The following is a 23,962-nucleotide window of genomic DNA, read 5'->3' as shown; positions in this document are numbered from 1 at the left end:
AGAATATAGTATTTTATAGTATTGCAACTTTTTTTTTTTAATGGAAGGGGCCCCCAAATTTGCTTTGCTCCAGGCTCCCTGAATCCTCTGGGCAGCCCTGCCCACTCAGACTGGGCTTTGGGATGCAGTCCCTAGGTACTAACTGAGATTACCTCATCAGGCCTGACTTAAATTTAATACCTGCAGTTCTGCTCCCCTGGAACTATGCACAGTGGCATCCAATGACCAGACATCCTTTGAAAGCAAAATATTGTTTAGAACCAAAGCATTTCAGAACTAAAATAAAAATAATAAACAGTCTGTGCACATGCTTGCCTTCCCCAAGGCTTAACATCCTCTGCAAGCTTGGGAAGTCCCCAACTGTTCAGACTCTTGCACAGAACCTGTCTCTGTCCATGTCAGTCTGTTTCCCCAGACAACAGTTCACTGACAGTTCTCCCTTCCCCCTTTCAGAAAGTCTGTTTAACCATTTAGTGTTCCTTTGACCTCTTAAAAGCAGCTAAGAGTCCTGTGGCACCTTATAGACTAACAGATGTTATGGAGCACGAGCTTTCGTGGGTGAGGTCGGATGCATCCGACGAAGTGGGTATTCACCCACGAAAGCTCATGCTCCAAAACGTCTATTAGTCTATAAGGTGCCACAGGACTCTTAGCTGCTTTTACAGATCCAGACTACCCCTCTGATCTTTGACCTCTTGGCTCCCAGCCTTGGCCAAACAGCTATAAAACTTTGGATGGAGTGTGGAGTAATGTTTTCATTAACAGCCTGGCAGTTTGCTTGTAATAACTCGTGTTTATTGAGAGGCTGCTTTTCTAGAGCTATGGTGTTGTCTTTCTGCTTGTTTTCCCATTAGTTCCCATGAAAGTAAACCAATACTACTTTGGGTAATGGTCCCTGTTGTAGTCCACTGAGGCTTACGTATGCGTCTGGAGTTGGAGAATTTGAAAGTAGCGTCCATTGGTTTGCTCAGGTGCCCTGGTTCGCTTCATGCGTCTGTCTGAGGTGATAAAAGGCAGGGCAGACTGACCGCATCTCCAGTTCCTTCTCATTGCTGCACGGTCCAGATTGGAACTCTGTCATTGTTTCTGATGCACTTCTAAAAATGGTAGTTGTACAGAGTTTTATAGTAGTTTTATCAGTTTTATTTTTCTTAGTTTTAATAGTTTCATAAAATCATTGTATAGCAACAACATGTCTGCCACAGTCACTATACTAAGGTATCTGAGTGTTTCACAAACAACTTTTTTTCTTTGCAGCATCTCTATGAAATAAGATGACAGCATTTCCCCCCATTTTACAGGGAACTGAAGCACAGGAATATTAAAGACCAAAATTGTCCACTAATTTTAAGAGACCCACTTGAGATGCCTTGGGCTTTGTTATTTCAGAATATTTAGCATTTGTGTAGCACTTTATATGTTCAGAACATAGCTCTAGTGACTTTATTTGCAATTGTGAGTGCTGAGTACTTCTGCAGATCAGGCCCCAGGTGTCTCAGGGCATGCAGAAAATGAGGAACATACTGTGACCACCTGTGAAAAGTTTGGAGTCGGTGACTTGCGCAGGACCACCAATAGATTCTGTTGAAGAGGCAGGGATAGAATCTGGTTGTCCGGTGTGGATTTGACTGTCATAACCACCAGACCATCCTTTTTCTTCCTGCAGTCCTTTGCCTCATTCAGTACATACTTTCCAACTTTTGTAATACAGTAGGACCTCAGAGTTAAGAACACCAGAGTTATGACAAGCTGACCACAGTCCTCATTTGGAACCGGAAGTACGTAATCAGACAGCAGCAGAGACGAGAGAAAAAAAAAAAAAAAGCTAATGCAGTACAGTACTGTGATAAATGGAAACTACTAAAAAAGAATAAGGGGAAAGCAGTCTTTTTTTCTTCTGCATAGTAAAGTTTCAAACCTGTATTAAGTCAATATTCAGCTCTAAACTTTGAAAGAAAAATCATAATGTTTTATTCAATGTTACGAACAACCTCCTTTCCCGAGGTGTTTGTAATTCTGAGGTTCTGCTGTATAGAAGTAACTATCGCTCGCTCTGCAGTCTTGACTAATTGCTTGATTATTGTCCTCTTATGCACTGAATGAGGTTACGGGTCCTGTGGAAACAACAGTATAAGCTAGTTTAATTAAAGACTATCATAATATTTATCAACAAAGGGGCAAATTAAGGCTTCACAACTGCTGCAAATAACTGAGGGATGTTGAGAGTCATGAATCCTGGATTCTATTCCAGGTTTGAGAGGAGAGAGTTCTGTAGTGGTGTTTTTCCTTCCTTCAGCATGTCCTACTTTTGCCTTTATCCCCTAGCTGTCCCTCTTTAGCCTGTTCTCCTCTGCTGCCTTCCTCATCCTCTCTCCTGCCTTAGCTTGCTGCTATCTACCCCAGCCCGCCTTTGTCATTGTCTTTTTTGAACAAGTCAGTTACTCTTACCTTCTCTGTATTACTTGGGAGCATTGATAGCACAGGAGAGACAGTCTGTCTGTTGTCAGTTCCAGTTCCCAAGGCCATAGTGGCCCTGGCTGTTGGAAGGAGTGGTGGAACAAAAAGTCCAACTCAGCTCTGGATTGGAACATGCTTATTAGCTGGGTGCAGGTGGAGCATACTTTGGGTAGACAGAATCTTCAGAGAATAATTCTCTAGCCTGTTACAAACCCTTATGAAGCGCGTGCAGACAGATTGGAAACACTGTTTTACTTAGTGTCCTGGGTTCCACCTCATAGTGCTCCTGGGACAGGAAAGACCCTGGTGGTATGTGCGTGGCTTGAAGACCTGGCTTCCCAGAGGTCCAGGACAGGTAGCCCTTTTCCCCCATTCCTTCTTGTAGCTGCAGCTGCTAATAGGCTTCAACACCAAATGTAAAAATAAAATAAATAGCTTGCCTGCCCCCCTTCTCCGGTATTTCACATTTATTAATGGTGAACTAGAAGAATCTTCAGTTTGCAGGTCTGAACAAAATGCTGAAGTTACCGCTGGATTTTAAACTGCTTCAAGGATTTGATTGTTAGGAACAGGTTTTTAGTATGAAATTTTAGTTTTTGAGGTTTGGAGGAAAGGGAAGATAAGTTTCCTTACATGTAAGTTTTAATGAACTTAATGTACCTTTTGGGATATACAAGTATGCATGATTGTTCAAAATCTGTACTTTGAGTGTTCCAGAGTAATACATTTTATTTCTATGTAAGATGATGTACTTGTAATTTTATCATCTAACAAATTGTTTATAACGCAGATTTCTTCAATGAAAGACTAACTTCTCATATGCGATAAATGTAACATTATGTATTCTTGAAGTCATTGTATTGAATAGGACCGAAAAATGTTTTCTAATATACTGACTATTTGTATTTGAGGTTATCATTCCAGGTGCTGGTAGTTAATATAGCTTAGTTCTTATTTCTAAGGTAGCAAGCAGGGCATTAAAAACTACGAAAGGATCAAAATTACATGATTTACAGAACTAGTATTGATTGGAAGCTGTTATCTGAGTAGTGCATAAGTTTGCTCTGAATGCACATAGTGTTTTAAAAACTTCTTTTCTTCTTTCACAGGAAAGATGATAAAGATTATGCTTTAAAACAAATAGAAGGTACTGGAATTTCTATGTCTGCATGCAGAGAAATAGCAGTAAGTAACAGTCTCTTTTTTTATTATCAGTAGGATTTTAATAACGTATTTTTTGTGAATGCATCTTAATTTAATGTTTTAGTTTCAAAATGAATCTACCTTTCTAAATACAGAAGAAAATCTTAAATTTGAGGTTTAAAGTAAACTTAATTCCCTTATATGAGTTTAATTTTTTTGCTGAAGAATGGTGCAATTCCTAAATTAAATTGTATTATTGCATATTTAAGCATAAATCATAACTATCTGTACCTCTGAATGCATATTGATTGATACTGGAAATAAATGTGTGATTTTCTCTTTATTGAAATAGTGACTGTCTGAACTCTGTTATATTTGTCATTACTGTTTATTACAGTAAGTGTGGGTATAATGGTTTAATTTTAGTTCACAATTAATTTCCTTTCCCATTCAAAGACTTGTACCCTTAAAAGTAATATAGCCATATCTGATTGCAAGGGGAGAGCTCAAAACAAATTTCCAATATCTTCAGTTAGCAGATATCACATGTAATATTGTGTTTGGATATTATCTCTGTTCTGTGATTTTTGTTTTGTTCTGGTCTAATATTAAAAGAACAAAATCATAGCAATACATTTTAATGCAAATAGTTAATATAAAACTTCAGTGTAAGACAGAATGTGTGCATCCTGTAAATATTCTATTATTCATATAGAACATTATTATTTTTTTAGATTTGCCAGTGCACAAGATCCACTTGATGATATTAAGACCCTTATTATTTAAATGCCAAGAATTTGGTGATTCACTAATCTTAAATAAACATGGTTTTTCTTTGGTTAAATGAGTTGTCATTTCATAAAATACAAACTCATGAATCTTTAAATATATGTTTGTTCAGGATCATATTTGTGTGGATCCTTTTGAATTCTTATTTTGTTCCCAAATGATTTCCTAGTGGTGCAGAATCATTGTGTTTGTGGATGCAGATAATTGACAGTTCTGATAGAAACATCTTCCTGAAATTAATGCTTAGATTTTTTTTAATGAAAAGTTGATATGAGAGAGGTGAGCGATGCTTTAAATTTCAATAATTTTATTACTTTAAAATACAATTCTAATCTTTTATATTATCTATTTCATTGGTAATAAAGACCTAAACCAAGACTTTGAGACATGACTAGTGATTTTTGGATGCCTAGCCTAAGACATCTTAAAGGATACAGACTTTAGAGAATAAGTGCTCAATAGCACTTCCCAAAAATCAGTCCACTCTACTGTACCTCAAGTTAGGAACTCAAACACTGAAGGTCTCCTTCCTCTCAAAGAAATCTCCAGTCACTTCTGGAAAACTTGACCTTTTCTTAAAAGTGGAAAATCCTAGGTGTATTTTTATTTGTTTTGTTTTATTAACTTGTTGTGGATATGATAGTGTGACATAGAACTGTGTGAGACTGTGAAGGTTCATTAAAGAGTTTTGGTGAGAGACTCAACATTTTATGAAATAACATTCTGTACATACTTAGAATGCTGCTATTGTTTAAGGTTTCTTGATACTTCCTGTTATAAGACCCCGTTCTCAGTTGCTTGTAACTTTGCCAAACTCTAGCCATTTGGGATGAAGTTTCCCATACTAGGTATCTGCCTCAGGCTGAAGTTGTTTTGGAAAGTTTCAGCTAAAACAGTTCAGGTTTTTTAAAGAAAGATTCGGCGAAGATAACTCTTTTTTGCCAATGTTAAACAATGCTCATAATAGTTGCACCAAGAAGCTATAGTGTCTCCCTGATTTGGAGCAGGGTCTTCACATTTGGTAGAGGGAGTCACCTTTGTGATACAAATGTGCCTTTTGCTGTGCCCATGAAAAGTCATCTAAATTTGGCCAAGTTTTGAATCTCTGAAAATGTCAGTTTGCACAATAGAGACTTGTTTGACTACCAAATTCTCCAAAGATACTAGTTTTGAACACGCTCCATCCCAGGACTGCAGGGACTGAACAGGACTTTTCCTGGAATTGCTCTTAGACACCAGGGGCCTCTATAGTGCCAGCTGTTTGGAACTGAGAGTGGGGAGATGCTCACAGTGCTCTTTCTGACTGGATCCAGGAACTAAGGAGAAAGCACAGTAGTGGGATGCAGAGGGATCAGGGAAAGGGGTGGGAGGGGAATGGATTGTAGGAGTCAAAGGGTCAGGAGGAACAGAAGGGGTAGGTAACAGAGCTAGGTGGGTAGGGCCGAGGGAGACAGGCAGTGAGTAGAAGGGAAGAAAGGTCTATGCTCCTTCCTTATAGAGCTTGGAATTGAACCTCAAAGTCATCAATTGCTGTATTCCTTTGATGTCAGCAAATAGCTGTGAAACCTACAGGCGAAGTGTCTCATCCTTCTTCCAGGGATTGGGTCACATAGAGAATAACAGCCAGCTGGGGCTTCCAGTAACTCCGTTTAAATCAAGTGAATTAGTTGATTACTGTTAGCAGTGCCTACCATATGCTAGGTATTGTCTTAACACACAGGAAGAACAGTCCCTGCTGCTTTCTCAGACTCTTCGTCCCATCCCTCCGCCCTCCCAAATGCTATATTGGGGCATCCTGTTAAGTTTCATGCACTGATATTTGTTAAATTATCCAGCTGTGGATATAAAACTGGTTAATTCTAACTCTTCTTATGATCCAAGCTGAGGAGGTATGGTTCCACAGTATGGAACTTCTGTTTTTCAATTAAAAAAAAAAAGGAAATTTCCTTAAAATTACCTTTTTAAAAAAATGTCCAGAGAATCCAATTCTCCAGGGTAGCAATCAGCTGCCTTAAGTGTGAGACCGTTCTTTCCTGCAATCCACTGCCTCATTCACTACATTCCATCCATCACTTGCAGCAAGTGAGACGGGGGTCCTGTAGACAAGTCTCCTTCAATACGCAACCCTTATTTATCCCCTGAACGTCAACCATTGCGTGCATTGATTTGGGTCTGGGTTCCTGAGAGGGAAAAATAGTATGTGACCATATAGTTAAAGACTCTGCTGATACATGCGCACAAGGCCACTGAATTCGGGCCTTAATTCTGGCACTTCTTAACTTTTGAGTTCTTGACCTTGCAACTGAATGCTCTTTTATTATAGTATTTTTTGAAATGTTATAGATTGTCCTGAAAACTGCATTTTTAAAATTGTTTTAAAAGTAATAGTAATAAAAAAATGCCTGATATTTCACATTGGAGTGGAGAGACAGAATGAAAGAAGCCCTGTAAGATGTACTGGGCCAGGGTGGGATCTATGGCTCCCCTCCATCTTATCTATTTACATTGTTTGTATCGTGTGTGTGTGTGTGTGTGTGTGTGTGTGTGTACAAGGAAAAAAGATGCCAGCAGCTTTATACTTAACAGCAATGTTATATTGTAAATAAACTTCCATCTGTACATCTAATTAATACAACTCTTTGATATAATCATGTAATGAATTTTTTCAAGGCCAAATTAATAAATGCCAGTCTTGTTAATTTAAAAAGAGATCTTCTAGAGTATAATGTTTCATTATATGCATTTCAGTGCTGGAGTTGTCAGAAGAAGTAGGAAGGCTTGACTTGCATGTGTAATGAATTTCCATTTCAAAACATAGTTTCCTCAGCAAGTGAAACTCCTTTATTTCATCCATCTGGGTAGCTCTTCACCTGGAAAGAATAATTTTAAAGTAAATCTTCATTATTTGTGAGGCAAGCATCTCTGTTTTGACAACTCTGCAATAACACCTGTGTGTGTGTATATGACAGATTAAATTCCAGTTTCAAGCTTCCAAAGAGATGTATCTCAGTAACTTATTTTCAGTACTCTTAGGACTCTCTTTTTCTAGCACCTATTATATCCAGATATCTGAGCTAAAGACAGGATTGATAGGGACTGCCTGAAGAAAAAAACTGCTATTGTGCCCTGGATACAGGAAAGAGCTAAGAAGTGAGGTGGGGTCTGGAGCTGTAGGCTGTCACTTGCTGGGTGTGCACTCAAGTCCATTTGTTTTTCAGGCTTGCATGTGAGCATTCTTATATTGTATTATAATTCTTCTTCAGCTTGAGTACCTTGACTGAACAAGTCTATATTTTGATCAAACCAACTTCCCCATTTATTTTGGTAGAATAGTTTCAGTACTTATAACAGAATTCAATTTTACATATCATGTTAATTGAAATACTTACCCTAGTAAGAGATACTATTGAAACATTCTCCTCTTTACCTTTCACTGTCTCTTTCACTCCTCCCCCTGACCCCCCCCCCCTTCTCTAACATGATAAACATTTGTGAAGCCTACCTCTTACATAATTTTGGCTGAATGTTGTACTGTATTGAGCCTTTAGTTGAACATTGTTCTGTATAATTATCCAGTAATGTACACTGCCTTGCTCTTTCTTATTTTTTTTCCTGTTGAATTTACTTAATGATAGAGCTAGAGAAGAAGCATGAAGAAACCATGGTTCGCTTACAGTAAGATTTAATGCACTGAAATATCAGTTTCTAATATTTTTGCATTTATATAGAATTTTACCTCTGAGGCTTCAAAGTATGTAACGGACATGAAAAAACTGAACCTTTTCTCAGCCCTATGACACAGGTAAATTTCAGATGGGAAAACTGAGGTACAAAGAAGTGGAGTGTCTTGTCTAAGTTACACAGGAAGTCAACCCAAAACTCCTGACCCCCAGTCCTGTAACTTAAATGCAAGAAAATCCTTCCTTCCTTTTTAGTTGGGGTACTGCAGGAAACTATATCGGGTGACACTTCTGAGTACTTGAGGAATAAAGGAACTTTACGGAGGAAATAGAGGGCTAGTACCTGCCCTTCAGTTAATCCCTCTTTAAAAGTGCATTGGATTGTGTATGTTTCAGTTTAGGGAAGGTTTTGTTTATAAGCAGGGGCGGCTCCAGGCTCCAGCATGCCAAGTGTGTGCTTGGGGCGGCAAGCCGCGGAGGGTGCTCTGCCGGTGCCATGAGGGCGGCAGGCAGGCTGCCCTCGGCGGCTTGCCTTCGGAGGGTCCGCTGGTCCCACGACTTCGGCGGACCCTCTGCAGGTAAGCCACGGAAGGCAGCCTGCTTGCCGTGCTTGGGGCGGCAAAATTCCTAGAGCTGCCTCTTTGTATGAGTCCTATCAATGGGTTAAAAAAAACCTAAACAAACCTATTTTACATTGACTTTATTAGCTTGGAGCCAGCTGGTGCAATGAGTTAAAGGATCATTGCACCACTATGCTAAACACTGTCCAAAAAACATAGGAAGACAGTTCCTCCCCCAACTCTTGCAGTCTGTTTTAGTGCATTGTCATTCGATTTATTCATTTTGTTGCCTAACATTTTTGATTTTTTACTTTATCAATTAGCTTTGTCATTAGATCGTCTCTTGACCTTGTACCTACTTTGTAATATATGTCCAGCACTTCAGTAGTAAATGGCGCTTTATTAATGTAACACAGCCTAATTCCTTTTGGAATTTTATATGCACTATAACCACCACGGTTTGCTGTGGGTGGGTACTAGGCTGTGGAAAATCCTTGTTGTCTAAATATGCACAGTCTATCCACGTTTTAGCATAAGATCAGATTAGGAATGCTCCATAGATGAAATTCAGAGTCATTGAAGTACCACCTTGCTACAGGAGATGCAAACCTACCCATTGAAGTATAATGGTCAGTAAGTGTTTCAACTGTCAACATTTTTGCTTTGGTCGCTGAGGAATATTCTGCTATCAGGAAAGTTTCTGTGCAGTTTAGCTTTGTAGTGAAATGGGGTCTTCTGTGAATTGGCATGGTGGTTTTATGTCTGCTCAGGACTAAGGTGGATGGGCGAAAATGTTTGGGGAAAGCTTGTTTTGAATCTGGGTGCTCTATTTGTATATTACAACTAGTGTTTGGGGGTGGTTGTATTTTTTGGTGCAGTTCCTTTTCTTTTGGGGTTTGGCTCTTGGATAGGATAGAATGATTTAAACCAGTGATTTAATCACTGGTTTAATTCATTATTTAAATCAGTAAGCAGGAAACCTTGATTTAAGTCATCTATGTTAATTGTTTTGCATTTATACTTATTTTCCTAAAGAGAGGTTCATTCCCATTGTTTGGTGTAACCATTAAAATGTCGCTTAGCAACTAAATATAGCCTCTACTCTAAATTTGGTATTTCGTTTTGCTAACCAGGAGGATACAGTATATCTATACACACGTATTTAAGCAGTTTTATAATTGAACATACCTTTTATTCAGATTCTTAATTTTTAGTTTTTCATGTTAGACAATGATGACTGACACATTTCTTGGTGGTTTTTTTTTGTTTGTTTTTTAACTTGTGATTTGGATGGAATTTGGAATTCAATTAAATGTGCAACAGCATTTAAAAAAATTGTATTCGTTAAATAAAACTAAGTTGAATGTGCTAGATGCATAAAGAAAAAAGTTGATCAAAAGAGAGTTTCAATTTAAAACTGACATTAAACAAAGGAAGTATTATCTGTAGTTTTGAATTTTAACTGATACCTTCTGGTCACAAAATCCTTCAGGTTTTGAGGTCTCATCTTCTCCCACGTTGTTTTTATTCATAGATTGGAAGAGGAAAATAAGCTTTACTTTCAACTCCCATTTGGCATCTTTAATTTGGAATGAACTAATCCAAATTAAGAATATATTTTCTTGGAACCTGCAGAAAAGGCTACTGCTGCCAAAAGCTATTTAGTGCGCCTTCAGCAAATGCTGGCTGTAGGGGCTTAGCCTGTGATTTCCACCAATTCAGTAGTTCTCCTTTCTTAAAAACTTTGGCAGCAAATTTATACTGCTTGCATGGTTCACCTCCAGGCTTGAAATTCATTGTAGTTGGCATGATTATTAGATGCCAATGCTATAACAGCATATTTTTTTTTCAACTGTTAAACATCTACCCTGGTACATTGTTGAGAATATTGTCATGAAAATGAGGCAGAGTAATTGCTTCTTTATTGCCTATAATTTAGCTTTGTTGGGTTTTTTTTACACTGTTTCTTGAAGTTCTTTCAGATTTCAACAATATATCAGCAATAGAGCAGCTATCCTTTTGTAATTTATCCAGTGCTATCAGTATGTTCAGCATATTTTCTGCATTTCTCTTCAGTCAAATGTTGAGTGGTGTAGCATATTATATTTATTTAAATGGTTTCAATAGATTATAATAAATTTAGACCTTAACATGTCATAATTTCACATTTAATTTTAAATAGGTTTATTTTGAAATTAAATAGATGGTTTTTGATTTAAAAAAAAACCCAACATCTTTTTTAATTTTTTTTTTTTTAATCCATTGTCCTATTGGGAGGAGTTGCTCAAGATGGTGGTGAGAACTGTTCTAAATCATGAAAGTAATAAGTTCTTTTCCATATGTAAGATAACTTCCTTGGAACTCCTTCTCTTAAGGATGGTTGATCAATCATGCCAGAGGATGGTTCAAGTCTGGAAGGGTATTTCATCAACCCTGTTGTTTGGGTGAAGGAAACATTTTTCTACAGTAATGAATTCTTGTCTGGGTGGTTAGGGAAACCATGTTAGCACCTCTTTTACAACTTTAGTGGTTCTTGTCGGAAGGTACTGACATTTTCTTAACAAAGGTAGTCAGAAACCTTTTGAATGAGAGTCAGATTCTGTCCTGCTAGAGAGTCCAGAGCAGTGGTGTCTGACTTTTTTTTTTTTTTTTTTTTTTTCAGCTTGAGTGTTGAACATACTTTACAAAAATCAGTGGGGTGGGGGGCATAAACATAATCATAATAATTTTGGGAAGCGATTCTCAAAGTATGGGGCATGCCTCCCAAGGGAGGTGCAGGAATTTGTAAAGGGAGGCTGCGGCACTCTGTGTCTGAAAGCAGCACCCTAGAACCCCCGTATTCACCACTGTCATAATTATATTTGTACAAAGTATGCCTTCTGAGGTATCACTTTAAAAGTCTTGATCTGTTGAACATTAATATCCTGTTGGATTGTATGTGCTATCATTTTTGTTTGAAGTTATGAATTTTTGCTATATATGTGGTACTGAACTATGTTGGAAGTTGGAAACACCCACAACCACCCTTTCAGGTACATGAGGGCAGGGGACTGGACTCGATCTCTCGAGGTCCCTTCCAGTCCTAGTCTAAGAATCTATGAACATTGGAGCAGCCAGATGTGCTAATGGCCTGTTAAAGGGAATACACACTCACAAGTACTGTCCCAGGAACTGTATGCAGTGGAAACTTCTCAGAGATAGCACATAGACAGTGGAAACTGATTGAACCAGGAAATAAGCGTAGATGTTTCCAGCAAGCTGAAAAAAGCCATCCAAGGGGGAAGTGACACCACCATTTGGCCTCACTCCTCTTCTCTCCTGGCTCCCCCAACTCAACACCTGGATGCACATCTGGAGGACACAGATTTTGAACAGGGGAGGTGGTCCCAGCTTGTGTATTAAGGAACTATACCATCAGGGTGAGAAACTGCTTGATTTAAATTCAGTCTAGTTTATAGAACTAAGACTACAGATTTCATTTTATTTCTTAAGTAAACAACTTTGTACACCTATTACTTATAATCACTTAAAATCTATCTTTCTGTAGTCAATAAATCTGTTTTTATATTTTACCTTAAACAGGGTGTTTTGGTTGAAGTGCTTGGGAAATCTGCTCAGTGTACAAAAGTTGATGCATGTGCTCTCCACATTGAGGGAGGGGCAGACTGGATAATAAACTTACACTGGTCAGACTTCTGACCAGGGCAGGACAGTACAGTCCTGGGGTCCTAGGCTGGAGAGTTGGGGGAACTGGTTGGAACCTCTCTATTGTTAGTTCATAAGTGACTAGGAGAAGCATTCATGTAACTCAGCTGGGTGTGTCCCTGCCTGTGGGTGACTGTGTAAGTGCAGTACCTGGAGAGGCTTGCAACTTGTCACAGCATCACTATGTGAGAGGAATCCAGGTTGGTATGCCAGAGGGTTCAGCAGTACCCAAGTTCCAGGTTGCAACCCAGGGAACCTGTCACAGAGGCATGAGCTGTGTGTGTGTGTGTGTGTGTGTGTGTGGTGTGTGTGTGGTGTGTTTTAATAGCTTTGGCTGTCAACTCTGAGCAGCTGAGGCTCATGCAGAAAGGCCATGCAAACCCAGGGTTAGAGGACAAAGGGGACAGCTGGAGCCCAAGCTGTCCTGGGCTGAGAACCAGAGCCTGCCCTGCTCTGACAGCGAGAGCCCAGGCAGCCAAAGTCTGTCCTGCTCTACAGCGGGAGCCGCAACCGCACCAGGCGCTGCAAAGCTCTTCACTTGCAAGTGTGACAGATCAGACCTCATTGCATGGTTCCCCGCCCAAGAAAATTAAAATGTTAGTAGCAGCGCGCAACAAGTGACAAACCATTCATATGAGAAATGGATTGTGTTTGTGACAAAGGGAGAAAAGCAAATAAAACAAGCTGAAGCCAAAAATATGATGCTGATTTCAAACTGTGCTTTACATGGAGCGGGTCAAGCGATGCACCAAGGTCTCAATATGTTCGGTGTGGCAAAATACTGACAAATGACAGTACGTGCCTCTGCAGGCTACACTGGAATCTTGAAATAACTACTTGAGTATCTGAGTTTTTTTTCAGCGCTTTTTACAGAGAAAGGTCAATGAGTTAACAGGACAAAAGAAAGTTGTTGAAGTATACAGCACTTTTAACATGAAGGCTACTGAGGCGCCTTGCCATGTGGCTTTGTGCATTGCCAAAGCTGGTAAGCTGCACAGCATGTGTGAAAAACTACTGCTTCCAGCCGCAAAGGATATGTGTGCGGTGGTAATTGGAGAGAAATCAGCATCACAGCTAGACGTGATCCCACTTTCTAATGACACAGTTCCACGCCACATTGCAGAGATGGTCACGGATATAAAAGAGCAGCTCCTAGAAAGTGTTTGTCAGAGCCCATATTAAGTTCAGATAGATAAGTCTACTGATATATCAAATGCTGCACAGCTACTGGTGTGTATTCATTTTGCTACAGCAACAGAATTAAGAAGAATTTCTGTTTTGCCATCGAATTCCAACAGGAGGGACTGGTGAAGAGCTTTTTAAACTATTAAATTTTGTCTAAGACACAGGCCTTGATTGGGGACATTGTTTTGGAATTTACAGCTATGGAGCACAGTCTATGACATAACAGGGTTGTGAGAAGGGTACAAAAAGTGGCCTCTACAGCAACCTAGAATCATTGTATTATCCACAGACAGGCAATGGCTGCTAAAAAGATGCCAGAGGAACTCAGCAATGTTCTTTCAGATGCAGTAAAAATTGTAAACTTGCACCCGGTTAATTCAAGGGTTTTTGCCATTTTCTGCAAAGTGTTGGGGGGCATACTTCACACAGTTGTTACATGCAGACGTTTATTGGCTGTCCTGGGTCATGGTGCTGACAAGATTATGTGAACTGCATGAGGAAGTCTGTATTTTTCTTGCTGATAATAACTCATACAGCATTTCAGTGACACTCAGATATCCTTGTCATATCTGGCAGACCTATTTGGGCGAATGAATTCTTTGAATGTGTCACTTCAGGGACAAGATGCAAATGTTTTCATTGAAGATTGGGTAGCTGCATTCACTAACAAACTTGAATTGTCTTCATATGTACAGCAGGGATCTATTTCCATATTTTCAACAGTGGAGAGTGTTATGCAACGGTGTAGTGATCTGTCATTTTACATTATCCAGGATGTAATTGTTGAGCACTTAGGCAGGCTGCGGAAGCAGTTTTGTGAATACTTTCCTGAAGTGGGCAAAGACAAAAATGTAATCAATGGGATCAGGAACCCATTCAGCTTTAAGTCGAACCCAACAAATATGCTGTCTTCAAAAGAATAGGAAAGCCTTATGGACCTGTCAAGCGACAAGGAACTGCAGCACAAATTTGTACAAATGCCAGTTGCAGACTTTCGGTTATCAGTAGGATCTGAGTTAACACACCAGGCTCTTACAGTCCTCATTCCTTTTTCATCCACTTACCTGTGTGAATGAGCCTTCTCAGGATGAATCACAATCAAAACAAAGTATCGCTTCCAGCTTGCTGTTGACGATGACTTAGATCTCTTCCTTTCCACACTGTTACTTTGGACAGTGAGGAAATAAACACACCCCTCTCACTGATAAGATAGGACAGATGGCTATTGTACTGAATTAATATATCCTTGTTTAGTGTCATGTTTTCTAAAATGTTTGTGGAGTTTTATTTTAGCTGCTTCCATTTGTACATTAATTTTTTTGCAACTTATAGGATTTTGTTTGTTATATTGTGTTAGAAAACTATGGGGAGGTGCAGTGATTTTTTTCATAGCTCAGGGAGGCTCACTATGACAAACTTTGAGAACTCCTGCTTTGAGACATATTCCCTGTACTGTTGCACTCAGTAGCGTAGCTGTCGGGGAGTAGGGCAGCGGCTGCTCCCTCACTGAGCATCTTGGTGCGTTTTTAATTATTACTCACCTGGTGGTGCTCCAGGTCTTTGGCACTTCGGCAGCCGGCCCTCACTAGCTCTGAGTGTCTTTGGCGGCACTGAAGGAAATACTGCCAAAAACCCATGGAGCGAGTGAAGGTCCTGCTGCCGAGGTGCCACCAAAGACCTGGAGCACCACCAGGTGAGTAAAAGCACCACCTCATCAGTAAAAGCGCTGCAGCAAGTGGCGCCCTTTTTTTTTTATGCTCCCTCTGTTCCCTCCACCTGGCTATGCCACTGCTTGCACTCCCTTTGTTTCACTTGAGCAGCACATAAGGAGCAGAAACCACATACCCAGAGCAAGAGATGATGTATCTGGCTCCTATGCATCCCTCCCCATAGCTTCACATGGGGTGAGGGGAAGTGGCTGGGAGCATGCTGAACGCTGGTTGTCTTCATTGGTGTATGGTTCCTTGGGGGCGATAGCCAGCTCCTGTGAGCAAGACTGCTCTGACTGTGTAGGGACTGGAACAAGAAATCAGGGAGCCATAACTGGTTGACTTCTTCTCATTTTCCACTCTGTTGGGCTGCCCTAGCTGGAGGGGAGATGTCCTTTGCTAGGCACTCCCCTAGGCTGAGGCAGAGCCAACTGAGATCCTATCCTGCTCTTCTTAGGGCTTCCACAGCCTGCCAGAGAGAATAAGTGATGGAGTTACTACTTCTCTTCCTTCCATATGGTGTAGCAGGCAGCAATAGGGGAGCTGCTGCAGTGCTGTTCAGAGCCCTCCAGTCCATGTACTGCAAAAGATAGTGGGAAGCAGCTGGGATGGCGATGCCTCCCACCTTCATAACAATGGGCTGATTCAAACACTTCTGTTTAAAAATTGCAGCGATGACTGGTTTTCAGTTTGTGACCAAGTATACATTTTCTTAGCAGTCATGCCTAAGGACCACAAAACATAGACATGGGCATAGACAACTCTTTTTATTTGATGGGGACTCGAGTTGGAGGAAAAAAGAAGGCATCTAAAGCCAGGCATGCATCTTTTTTGTTGTCTTTCCTAGTCAGAGTTTCTGGATGAAGTAGGAACCCAAGGTGGATACATAAGGAAATCATAAAAGCAATTGTTTTCTAGTGTAATCAACAAATCAGGTGTTACCTTTCTTCATCTTGCCACAGTAGAGTGTTCTACAAAGAACTCAGTGACTTTAAGCCATTACCTGCAACAGGAATTAAATGTAGTTGCCTGATACCGTTAACATTTCTGTGACACCTGATCAATCATTACTTAAGTATTTTCCTGTGTGTAACTTTGTGGAATAAGGCAGTTTTTTCTGCTTGTCCAGTTTTGATGATTTTCAGTGGCTGAAAGCTAGGGAAGCTAGTGACAGCGTACTTTTTTCTACCATTGTACAGCTTTTAGGCACAAATTACTTTTGACTAAGTACACAGATGAAACTTTCAGACCATCTGGATTTTCTTAAAGACGAGAAAAATTTAAGAGGCAACAAGCTTCTTCATGTCACCACAAAGCAATTTTTTTTTCAAAAGACCACAAAGAACTTAGCATGTCACCAACATTTTCAGTACTCTTGGAAGATAAAAGAAAATAAGTAGATCCTAATGAATTATCTTGCCAGACAAAGACTTTTATTTGTGAGGCAATTATACTGAACAAGCTGAAAATATGCCCTTATGTGGCGAGATTTACTGCAACTTTATTCAGCTGCTTTGTTTGCAGGCAGAATATGATCTTGATATTTCAGGGTATCTGAAAGAGTCAAAACAAATTAACAAGTCCAATTATTCAGAAGGAGGTAATTGAAATCATGACTCTAAAAATCATGAGTGATATTTCTGAGAACATTTCTGGAGAGTGAATTATGCTTGAGGAAACAGACTTCTCCAACATAGAGCAAGTCTTGTTTTGCCTGCGATATGTGGATGATAACATGAAAGTTCATGAAGAGTTCATTGAATTGCACAGTATTGCCAGTACATCAGTGGAGGAAATCGTATCAGTAATTGATATATTATTGCCTATAAATCTGAGAATCAACAATTGCAGACAATGCTATGATGGTGCTGCTGATATGGCAGGCTTAGTATCAAATGTAGCAGTGTTTCTCAACCTTTTTGTGCTGGTGACTCCCTTTGGACTTATGATCCCCCTCCACGTGCGCGCACACTAAGACTGGAAAAAATTGTGACTTCCTACCTTAAATATCATTAAGCAAATTATGAATAATACTGTCCCACCAGTATTGTTAAGCTAATGTTTCAAATCTACACAAATATATTGAGTAATTTCAGTTCCTATATTCTTTTTATTTTAGCAAAGAGATTTCTTACCCCCCAAAATATGTTGTCATTAATAGTAACCGGCTTCACACAAGCACGTGATTTCACTACTGCTTCCTGTCTAGACAGTGGTGGTGGTCTTCCCGGCTAACAAATAGTGTATGTACACGTTTCAGCTAGGTCATCTTGTGCAGTGGATAAATTTTTAACAAGAGCTCAACCAAGTTCTTCACCTTCTTCACGTATTCATTCTGTGAAGTGCAGAAAATACAATTGCAACTGTTTAATGTATGGTTTTACAGCGATTGAAAATAAAGCTGATTGTGGGGGGGGGGTTGTCAAGTGCAGAGTGCTGATAGCATGAAATCTTCAAAATTAATTCAGCATTTGGAAAGTAAATATTCACAGTTAAAGAACTCAAGAGGCTTGTTCTTTAAGGGAAAATTGAACAGTTTGACTAGCCAGCAAACACTGATGTTGAATATAAGTAATGTCAGTAAGAATGTTCTTGAAGCTTCATATCTTGTCACTTCGTATTGCCCAAAGATGTAAGGCACATATAATAATTGAGAATCTCATAATTCCTGTGGCATTAGATATGGTTACAAGTGTGCTTGGCCATGAAGAGGCAAATAATAAACTTAAAGCTATTCCCTTATCATATGATAGAGTTTTGAGGTGTATTAATGAAATGGTTGATGACATTTGTGAGCAGTTGGGAAATTTTGTTTTTAAATGGTGTGAATTTTCTGGCTGTTTAGTTTGATGAATCAACAGATATTTCAGGCTCAGCGCAGTTCATAGCTTTTGTTCAATGTAGTTCATATACTACTGCTGAGGAAAATATGCTCTTCTGTAAAGTGCTGCCTAGCCACACAACTGGTAAAAGTCTATTTAACATGTTTGAAGCTACTGAATATTTTGAAATTGATTGGGGACAAATCTGTTGCTATATGCAGTGACAGTGCTAATGCAATGGACTAGCAAGAACAATGGGCTTGTTGGAAGACTAAAAACAATTATGCCTCATGCAATTTGGACCCATTGCTTCTTACATTGGCATGCACTTGTTGCAAAAGGAGAAACGTCTTCTGAGTTGCGTCAAGTGTGAGAAGTCTGTAAAAGTTGTGAATTTAATAAGTCTGCCTCTATCAGCTCACCTGTTTGCAGCTTTATGTGATTAAATGGGCACATGTCATAAAAGTCTTCCCTGGTATGTTGAAGTGAGGTGGCGCTCATGGGGAAAAATGTTAGGGAGCCTTTTGAATTGCAAACTGAAGTACTTGAGTTTCTACAGGAGCAGGGTTGTTCTTTTGCTAAATTGTTCAGCGACCCATCATGACTTCTTCAGTTGGATTGCTTAGCCAGACGTCTTCAGTCATCTGAATGAGCTGAATATGAGTTTAAGGATGACACAAAAACATAATTGTGTTGGGAGACAAAGTGAGAGCCTTTGGAAAGAAGCTTGGAGGCTAGTCAGCTCAGCTTCAGAGTGGAAACTTTGAGTCATTTCCTCTGAGTTGCGAGTTTATGAAATTGATTGCTGATGCTGAGTGTGAAACAATTAAACATTGATTGAACATATTCTTGAACTTAAAAGGCAGCTGCAGGATTACTTCCCACCTGACGAACTTGGCAGGAGGTGGATAATTAATCTGCTCAACAAAAGAGTAGTTGAGTCTGCTGAATTTACAGGAAAACTACAAGATAAACTGATTAAGCTTTTATCTGAAAACATTTCGGTGTTCATTTTCTTCAGAAGACGTGTGCACGTTTTGGATGGAGCTGAAGCATGAGTATCCTGAACTTGTAACTGAAACTTTGAAAGTTTTTAATCCCATTCATAACGTCCTGTTTATCTGAATTTGGATTTGCATTGATGGTTGTGATAAAAACAAAGCAATGAAATAGTTTATCTGTGGAGAAAAACCTGTTGCTGAGTGTTTGTTCAGTTCAACCCAAAGTGTAAAAAAAAAAAAATTGGTACAAAATGAGCACAAGTACCTGATTGAAGGACTCTGTAAAACTTGCAATATGTAAAAAAACGAATTTGCAGGTTTTTTCTGTGTAAAAATGAACTTTTATCTGGGATTATGACCCCCAGGTTGAGAAACACTGAAATGTAGCAATAGATTTCAGCAGGAGGAGCCATGAGCTATATTTACTTACTGCTATAGGCATTCCTTGAAGTTGGTATGCTCAGTATGCTGTTAAAAATAATGCTAGCCTAAGAGATACTGGTGCAACTATTTATAAAATCACAGAATTAATTAAAACCTCACCCAGATGAGATGCTGTGTTTCGGGACATTAAACGTGAAGTGTTAAGTACAATAACAGGCATCCGTGTCCTCTGTCCAACAAGATGTCTGTGCAGTAGCATTGGATTTAATTTCTGAGAACTATCTTGCACTGTTTGCAGCTTGGGAGGTTACAAAGGATTCAATGAATCCTTAAAGGGGAGCACAAATTGGTGGCACTGCACCTAAAATGGAAAAGTTTTTAATCTCCTCGTTATTGTGCTAAGATGAAAAATCCTAAATATGATAGACAATCTGTCCAGCCTCTGCAGGGTCAGACATTTCAGCAACAGAAGGTGAATTTCTTATGAAAATTATGTTCACTTCAGTTCATCCGGTCAGATGAAAGCCACCACTTATTCTGAGAGAAGAGTTTAAAGATAGTTGACATGCCTGAGCATCAAAGGAAGAGAAGTTCTCAAGGAAATATAAATAGGGACAGGTGACCTCAGCTGTCCAAATACAGCAAATGTATTTTTTAGAAGACATCTGCTTTACAGTAATTGACTTTACAGTATCCAGCATTCAGTCAAGATTTGAACAGAGACTACAAAATTATTCAGCTTTGAAACTCTCTGCTTGAAACATGAAAAACACAGGTGCAAGGTTGTCTGGTTCTGATTTCAAGTAGGATCAGCTGATTACTCAGATATATCTATTGCAAGCCAACTGTCAACTTACAGAAAGATAGTTTGAAGTCGGTTCAAAAATGTTTGCTCAGCCAGACTGAATGTCAGTTGTTTTCCAAAGTGATGAAGTTAATAACAATATTTTGATGGTATTGGCAGCCAATGCTGTATGTGAGTGTATTTTCAGCGCTTATCATTTTAAAACATTGTCCCATTATGAATCGAAACCATCATGTCTCAGCTGGCATATGATTTTATATGTACACAAGAACATAACTCACTCACAGCTTACAGGTGTTGCCAAAGAGGTAATTTAATGAAAACTAGGGTGAAGGTGGCTGTCTGAAACTGTCAACTTTGTAAATAATTTTTTTAAATTGTGTTTTTAAAAATAAGGCTTTGAATGAGTAGTTTTGTGCCCTAACTGAATTTGTCCACCTTCTAATAAAGATAAATGAACTTTTTGTTTCAAACTCACTGTTTCTTTTATTTATTAATGCAAACTCGACATATTTTGGGGGGGTCGGGAGGAAGCTATAGCTCTCCTCCCGCCACCGTCATTATCTGTTTCTGTGGTTGGTCTAGAGTAAGTCTGTGGGTAGGTAGGATAGTAGTATGTTTATTTTTGTCAAAGTAAGCAGAGTTTCTAACTTCAAGTGGGATTTTTTTTTAAAGAGACTTAAAAATCATGAGGCTTTAAAATAAAAAAGACCCAGAATGTTTGGGAAGGGTTTGGTCTTCTGGTTCAAGTGTTTAGTTTTCATGTTTTTAACTTTCTTTCCCCTCCCCCGATCATTAGGGCTAGAAATTTCCTCTTCTAAAAAATGAAAGCTAAGATTCTCATAATTACCCAACTCCAGAAACTGGGGAATATACCAAATACTATAAGGCTTGCAATAAAATCATTAGAGTTGGCAATATTGAATAATCTTTCTTTATATATTGGCTTTTCTGTTGCAATCTTCCTTGTAGAACACTTTCAAATAATAAAGCAGTGCTTTGTTTTCATCATATCTTTGCATTTTGGTCTCCACTTTTAGTGTTGTGGAGCTGAATATTTGGTTCATAAGAATACACAACTTTAATAAAGTATATTTACATAAAACCAAGCTTGGAATGGAAAATCTGATATGAAACTCATAAAATTTGTGGATTGAGAACCTGCATATTAAAATGCTTCTGGTTTTGTCATATTTGCACTATGTTCTTAAAATCAACTTTTAGTTTTTAAAAGAAAATCATACCAGTTTTTTTTTGATTGAGCAATAAGTGATAATTTGCAAAGTGGTTTGAAAATTTCTTTTGCTTTATGAAGCATCTGTTATCAGACCAGCTGTGTAGGATTTTTTTTTTTTTGAGATAGTACACAAATGTATTCAAATATCCATTCTTCTATCACCATTTCAGTCAGAACTAGAATTGTCATTGTACTTGCCTAATAAAGGACTGATAAAATGGAATGGAGCTGGCTGGCCTAAGCTATAATTTTCCCTTGTTAGTTCAGCAGTATATTTCCAGTTACATCAGAATCTTTCCTTTGAACTCCCACTTTCAGGGAAAACAGTTTATTAGAAGCAGGTTTGATTTTAGAAATAGAAAATGTTAATCTGTTTATTTCTTCAACATTTTATATTCAAATACTATTTTCATTAACTGTGCTTATGTTTGTTTAACTAGCCAGATGCTGTGTGTTTTTATTTTTATTTTTTTATTTTTAAAGTGTAATGTTCTCTGGCAGACTTAATGTATTACCTTGTAATGAGACCTCTTAAATACATGTTGAAAATGAAATCTAAAGTTAACCATGGCTTGTCTTAATAAATGTTCCATTTTCAGCCCACAAGTTGGCAAAATATCCATCTGTTCTACTTTCTTAATAAATAGGGATGCAATTTGGTCACGGATTCTGAGATTTTGCTGGACCTCCGTGCCTTCAGCTTCACTGTCAGCAGCGGGAGCAGAGCCAGGGCTGTGTCTTCTTCCCTCCTCTCCCCCTCCCCAGTAGCTGCAGCCAGAGCCAGAGCTGTGTGCCCATTGCTTTGGCCGGAATCAGGGCTGCGACGGGCTGAAGCCAGTGCTGTGACCCCCTCCATGGTGGTGGCCTGTCCATGACTTTTACTAAAAATAACCATGACAAAATCTTAACCTTTAATAATAAGCAACCCTTCTTAAAGAAACATTGGAGCAAAATATTTTAAAGTAATATCTTTATAAACCATATGATTTTTGAATGTGCCTTAATTGCAGAGCTGTTAATGTGAACAATAGAACCCCAACAGGCTTGTTCTGCCTACTTTCCTGGTCCTGTAGACGTAGGTGTCATACTTATTTCACCTAAACTCATCAGGGAGTTACTTACTCCTTCCAGTTGTATGTTATGGACAGCCTCTAAAGGAGTCTCATCCTTAAATAACTGTAAGGCTTTGTCTACACTGGAAACTGAATGACAAAACTTTTGTTGTTCAGAGGTGTGAAAAGCCCCCACACACCACGAACGACAAAAGTGTTGCTGACGAAAAGCACCAACGTGAACAGCACTTTGTCTGCAGGAGCACTATCCATCGCTTGTTGGGGGTGGAATTTTTTGGTTGCGGGGAGAGCTCCCTCCTGTCGACAAACAGCAGCTGCACTGTATACCTTTTAGTGGCACAGCTGTAGTGGCACAGCTGTGTTGCTAAAAGGTACATAGTGTAGACAAAGCCTTAGAATAGTGATCAGGATGTGGTGCTTTGGGGTGGTTATGAGCTGGTGAGGAAGGAATTGGGGAATCATAAAGGATTTTATCAAGTACAGGAACCGATGAGGAGGAAAAATTTGATATGAAAACTCACAGTTCACGTATATTTGTAGAGATCTGTGCTGATCCTGTGAAAGAGTCATAAAATTTTAAGTAACTTCACTGTTTAATTGAGGTAATTGCTTCAAAAATTTATACTTAGGATATAGATGGTCCTATTTTAAGGGAGATATGTGACCCAGTTTAAATCTAATTTCAAGTTCCCAACTAATTCCTTCAGTAGAAAAAACAAATAAAATGAAACGTGCTGTTTTTCTGTGGATTAAAGGCCTCAAAGATTAATTAAAAAAATAGACTTTTTTATAAACATATTATTTGGCCAATTCCACTTCACCCTATTGCAGTCTCTGGTGGCATAGATGTTTCTGTAATGGATTTTCTTTGTTTTGCAGCTGCTGCGAGAGCTCAAGCATCCAAACGTCATTTCTTTGCAAAAGGTGTTTCTGTCTCATGCTGACAGGAAAGTGTGGCTTCTCTTTGACTATGCTGAACATGACCTCTGGGTAAGATGAATTGATTGTAGATAATGGGTTTTGGGTTTCAGTCAGGAACAGATAAACTGATAAATAATATAAGTGTACCACAACTGACAAACAATTTTTGTGTGTGGGGGAAAGATGTCTCATACTTTATATAATGTTTGTTACATTGTTAATTTTTATTTTCAGAAATCGTATTTAGACCTGCATTCTGCAGTGATATTTACAAATTTAATTACTGTAACATTTGTTCAACTATAGTGTGTACCTTTCTAATCATGATTTTATTAATAAGAGCTTTTGTATTTTAGTTGGATTGCTGTAATTTTTGTCAGAAAATACCATTTAACATCCTTTCGAATTTAAGGAAAGCCTCCAGGACACGCAGCATTTATCACAAACTGAGATCAGTGGTGAAGTGCACTGGAACATGCCTCGTGCTAAGT

The 23,962-nt window shown here is 38.9% G+C and overlaps 1 protein-coding gene across 3 annotated transcripts in view; it reads left to right on the top strand.

The window, feature by feature from the left end:
• The window catches only part of CDK8 (cyclin dependent kinase 8), a 174,290-nt gene that overhangs the window by 63,766 nt on the left and 86,562 nt on the right, over positions 1-23,962 (top strand). For all 3 annotated transcript variants that reach the window (XR_007772205.1, XM_050937266.1, XM_050937265.1), the window contains exons 2-3: positions 3,567-3,642; positions 23,430-23,540. Coding sequence is in view for 2 of the 3 variants with exons in the window: in XM_050937266.1 (XP_050793223.1) it covers positions 3,567-3,642; positions 23,430-23,540 (187 nt within the window). In the remaining variant the exon portion in view is untranslated. The remainder of the gene's footprint in view (positions 1-3,566; positions 3,643-23,429; positions 23,541-23,962) is intronic.

Source organism: Gopherus flavomarginatus, chromosome 1 (genome assembly GCF_025201925.1).
Source record: "Gopherus flavomarginatus isolate rGopFla2 chromosome 1, rGopFla2.mat.asm, whole genome shotgun sequence".
Taxonomy (NCBI): Eukaryota; Metazoa; Chordata; order Testudines; family Testudinidae; genus Gopherus; species Gopherus flavomarginatus.
Note: the sequence above shows the minus strand (reverse complement) of the source record. Positions and strands in the feature narration are given on the sequence as shown.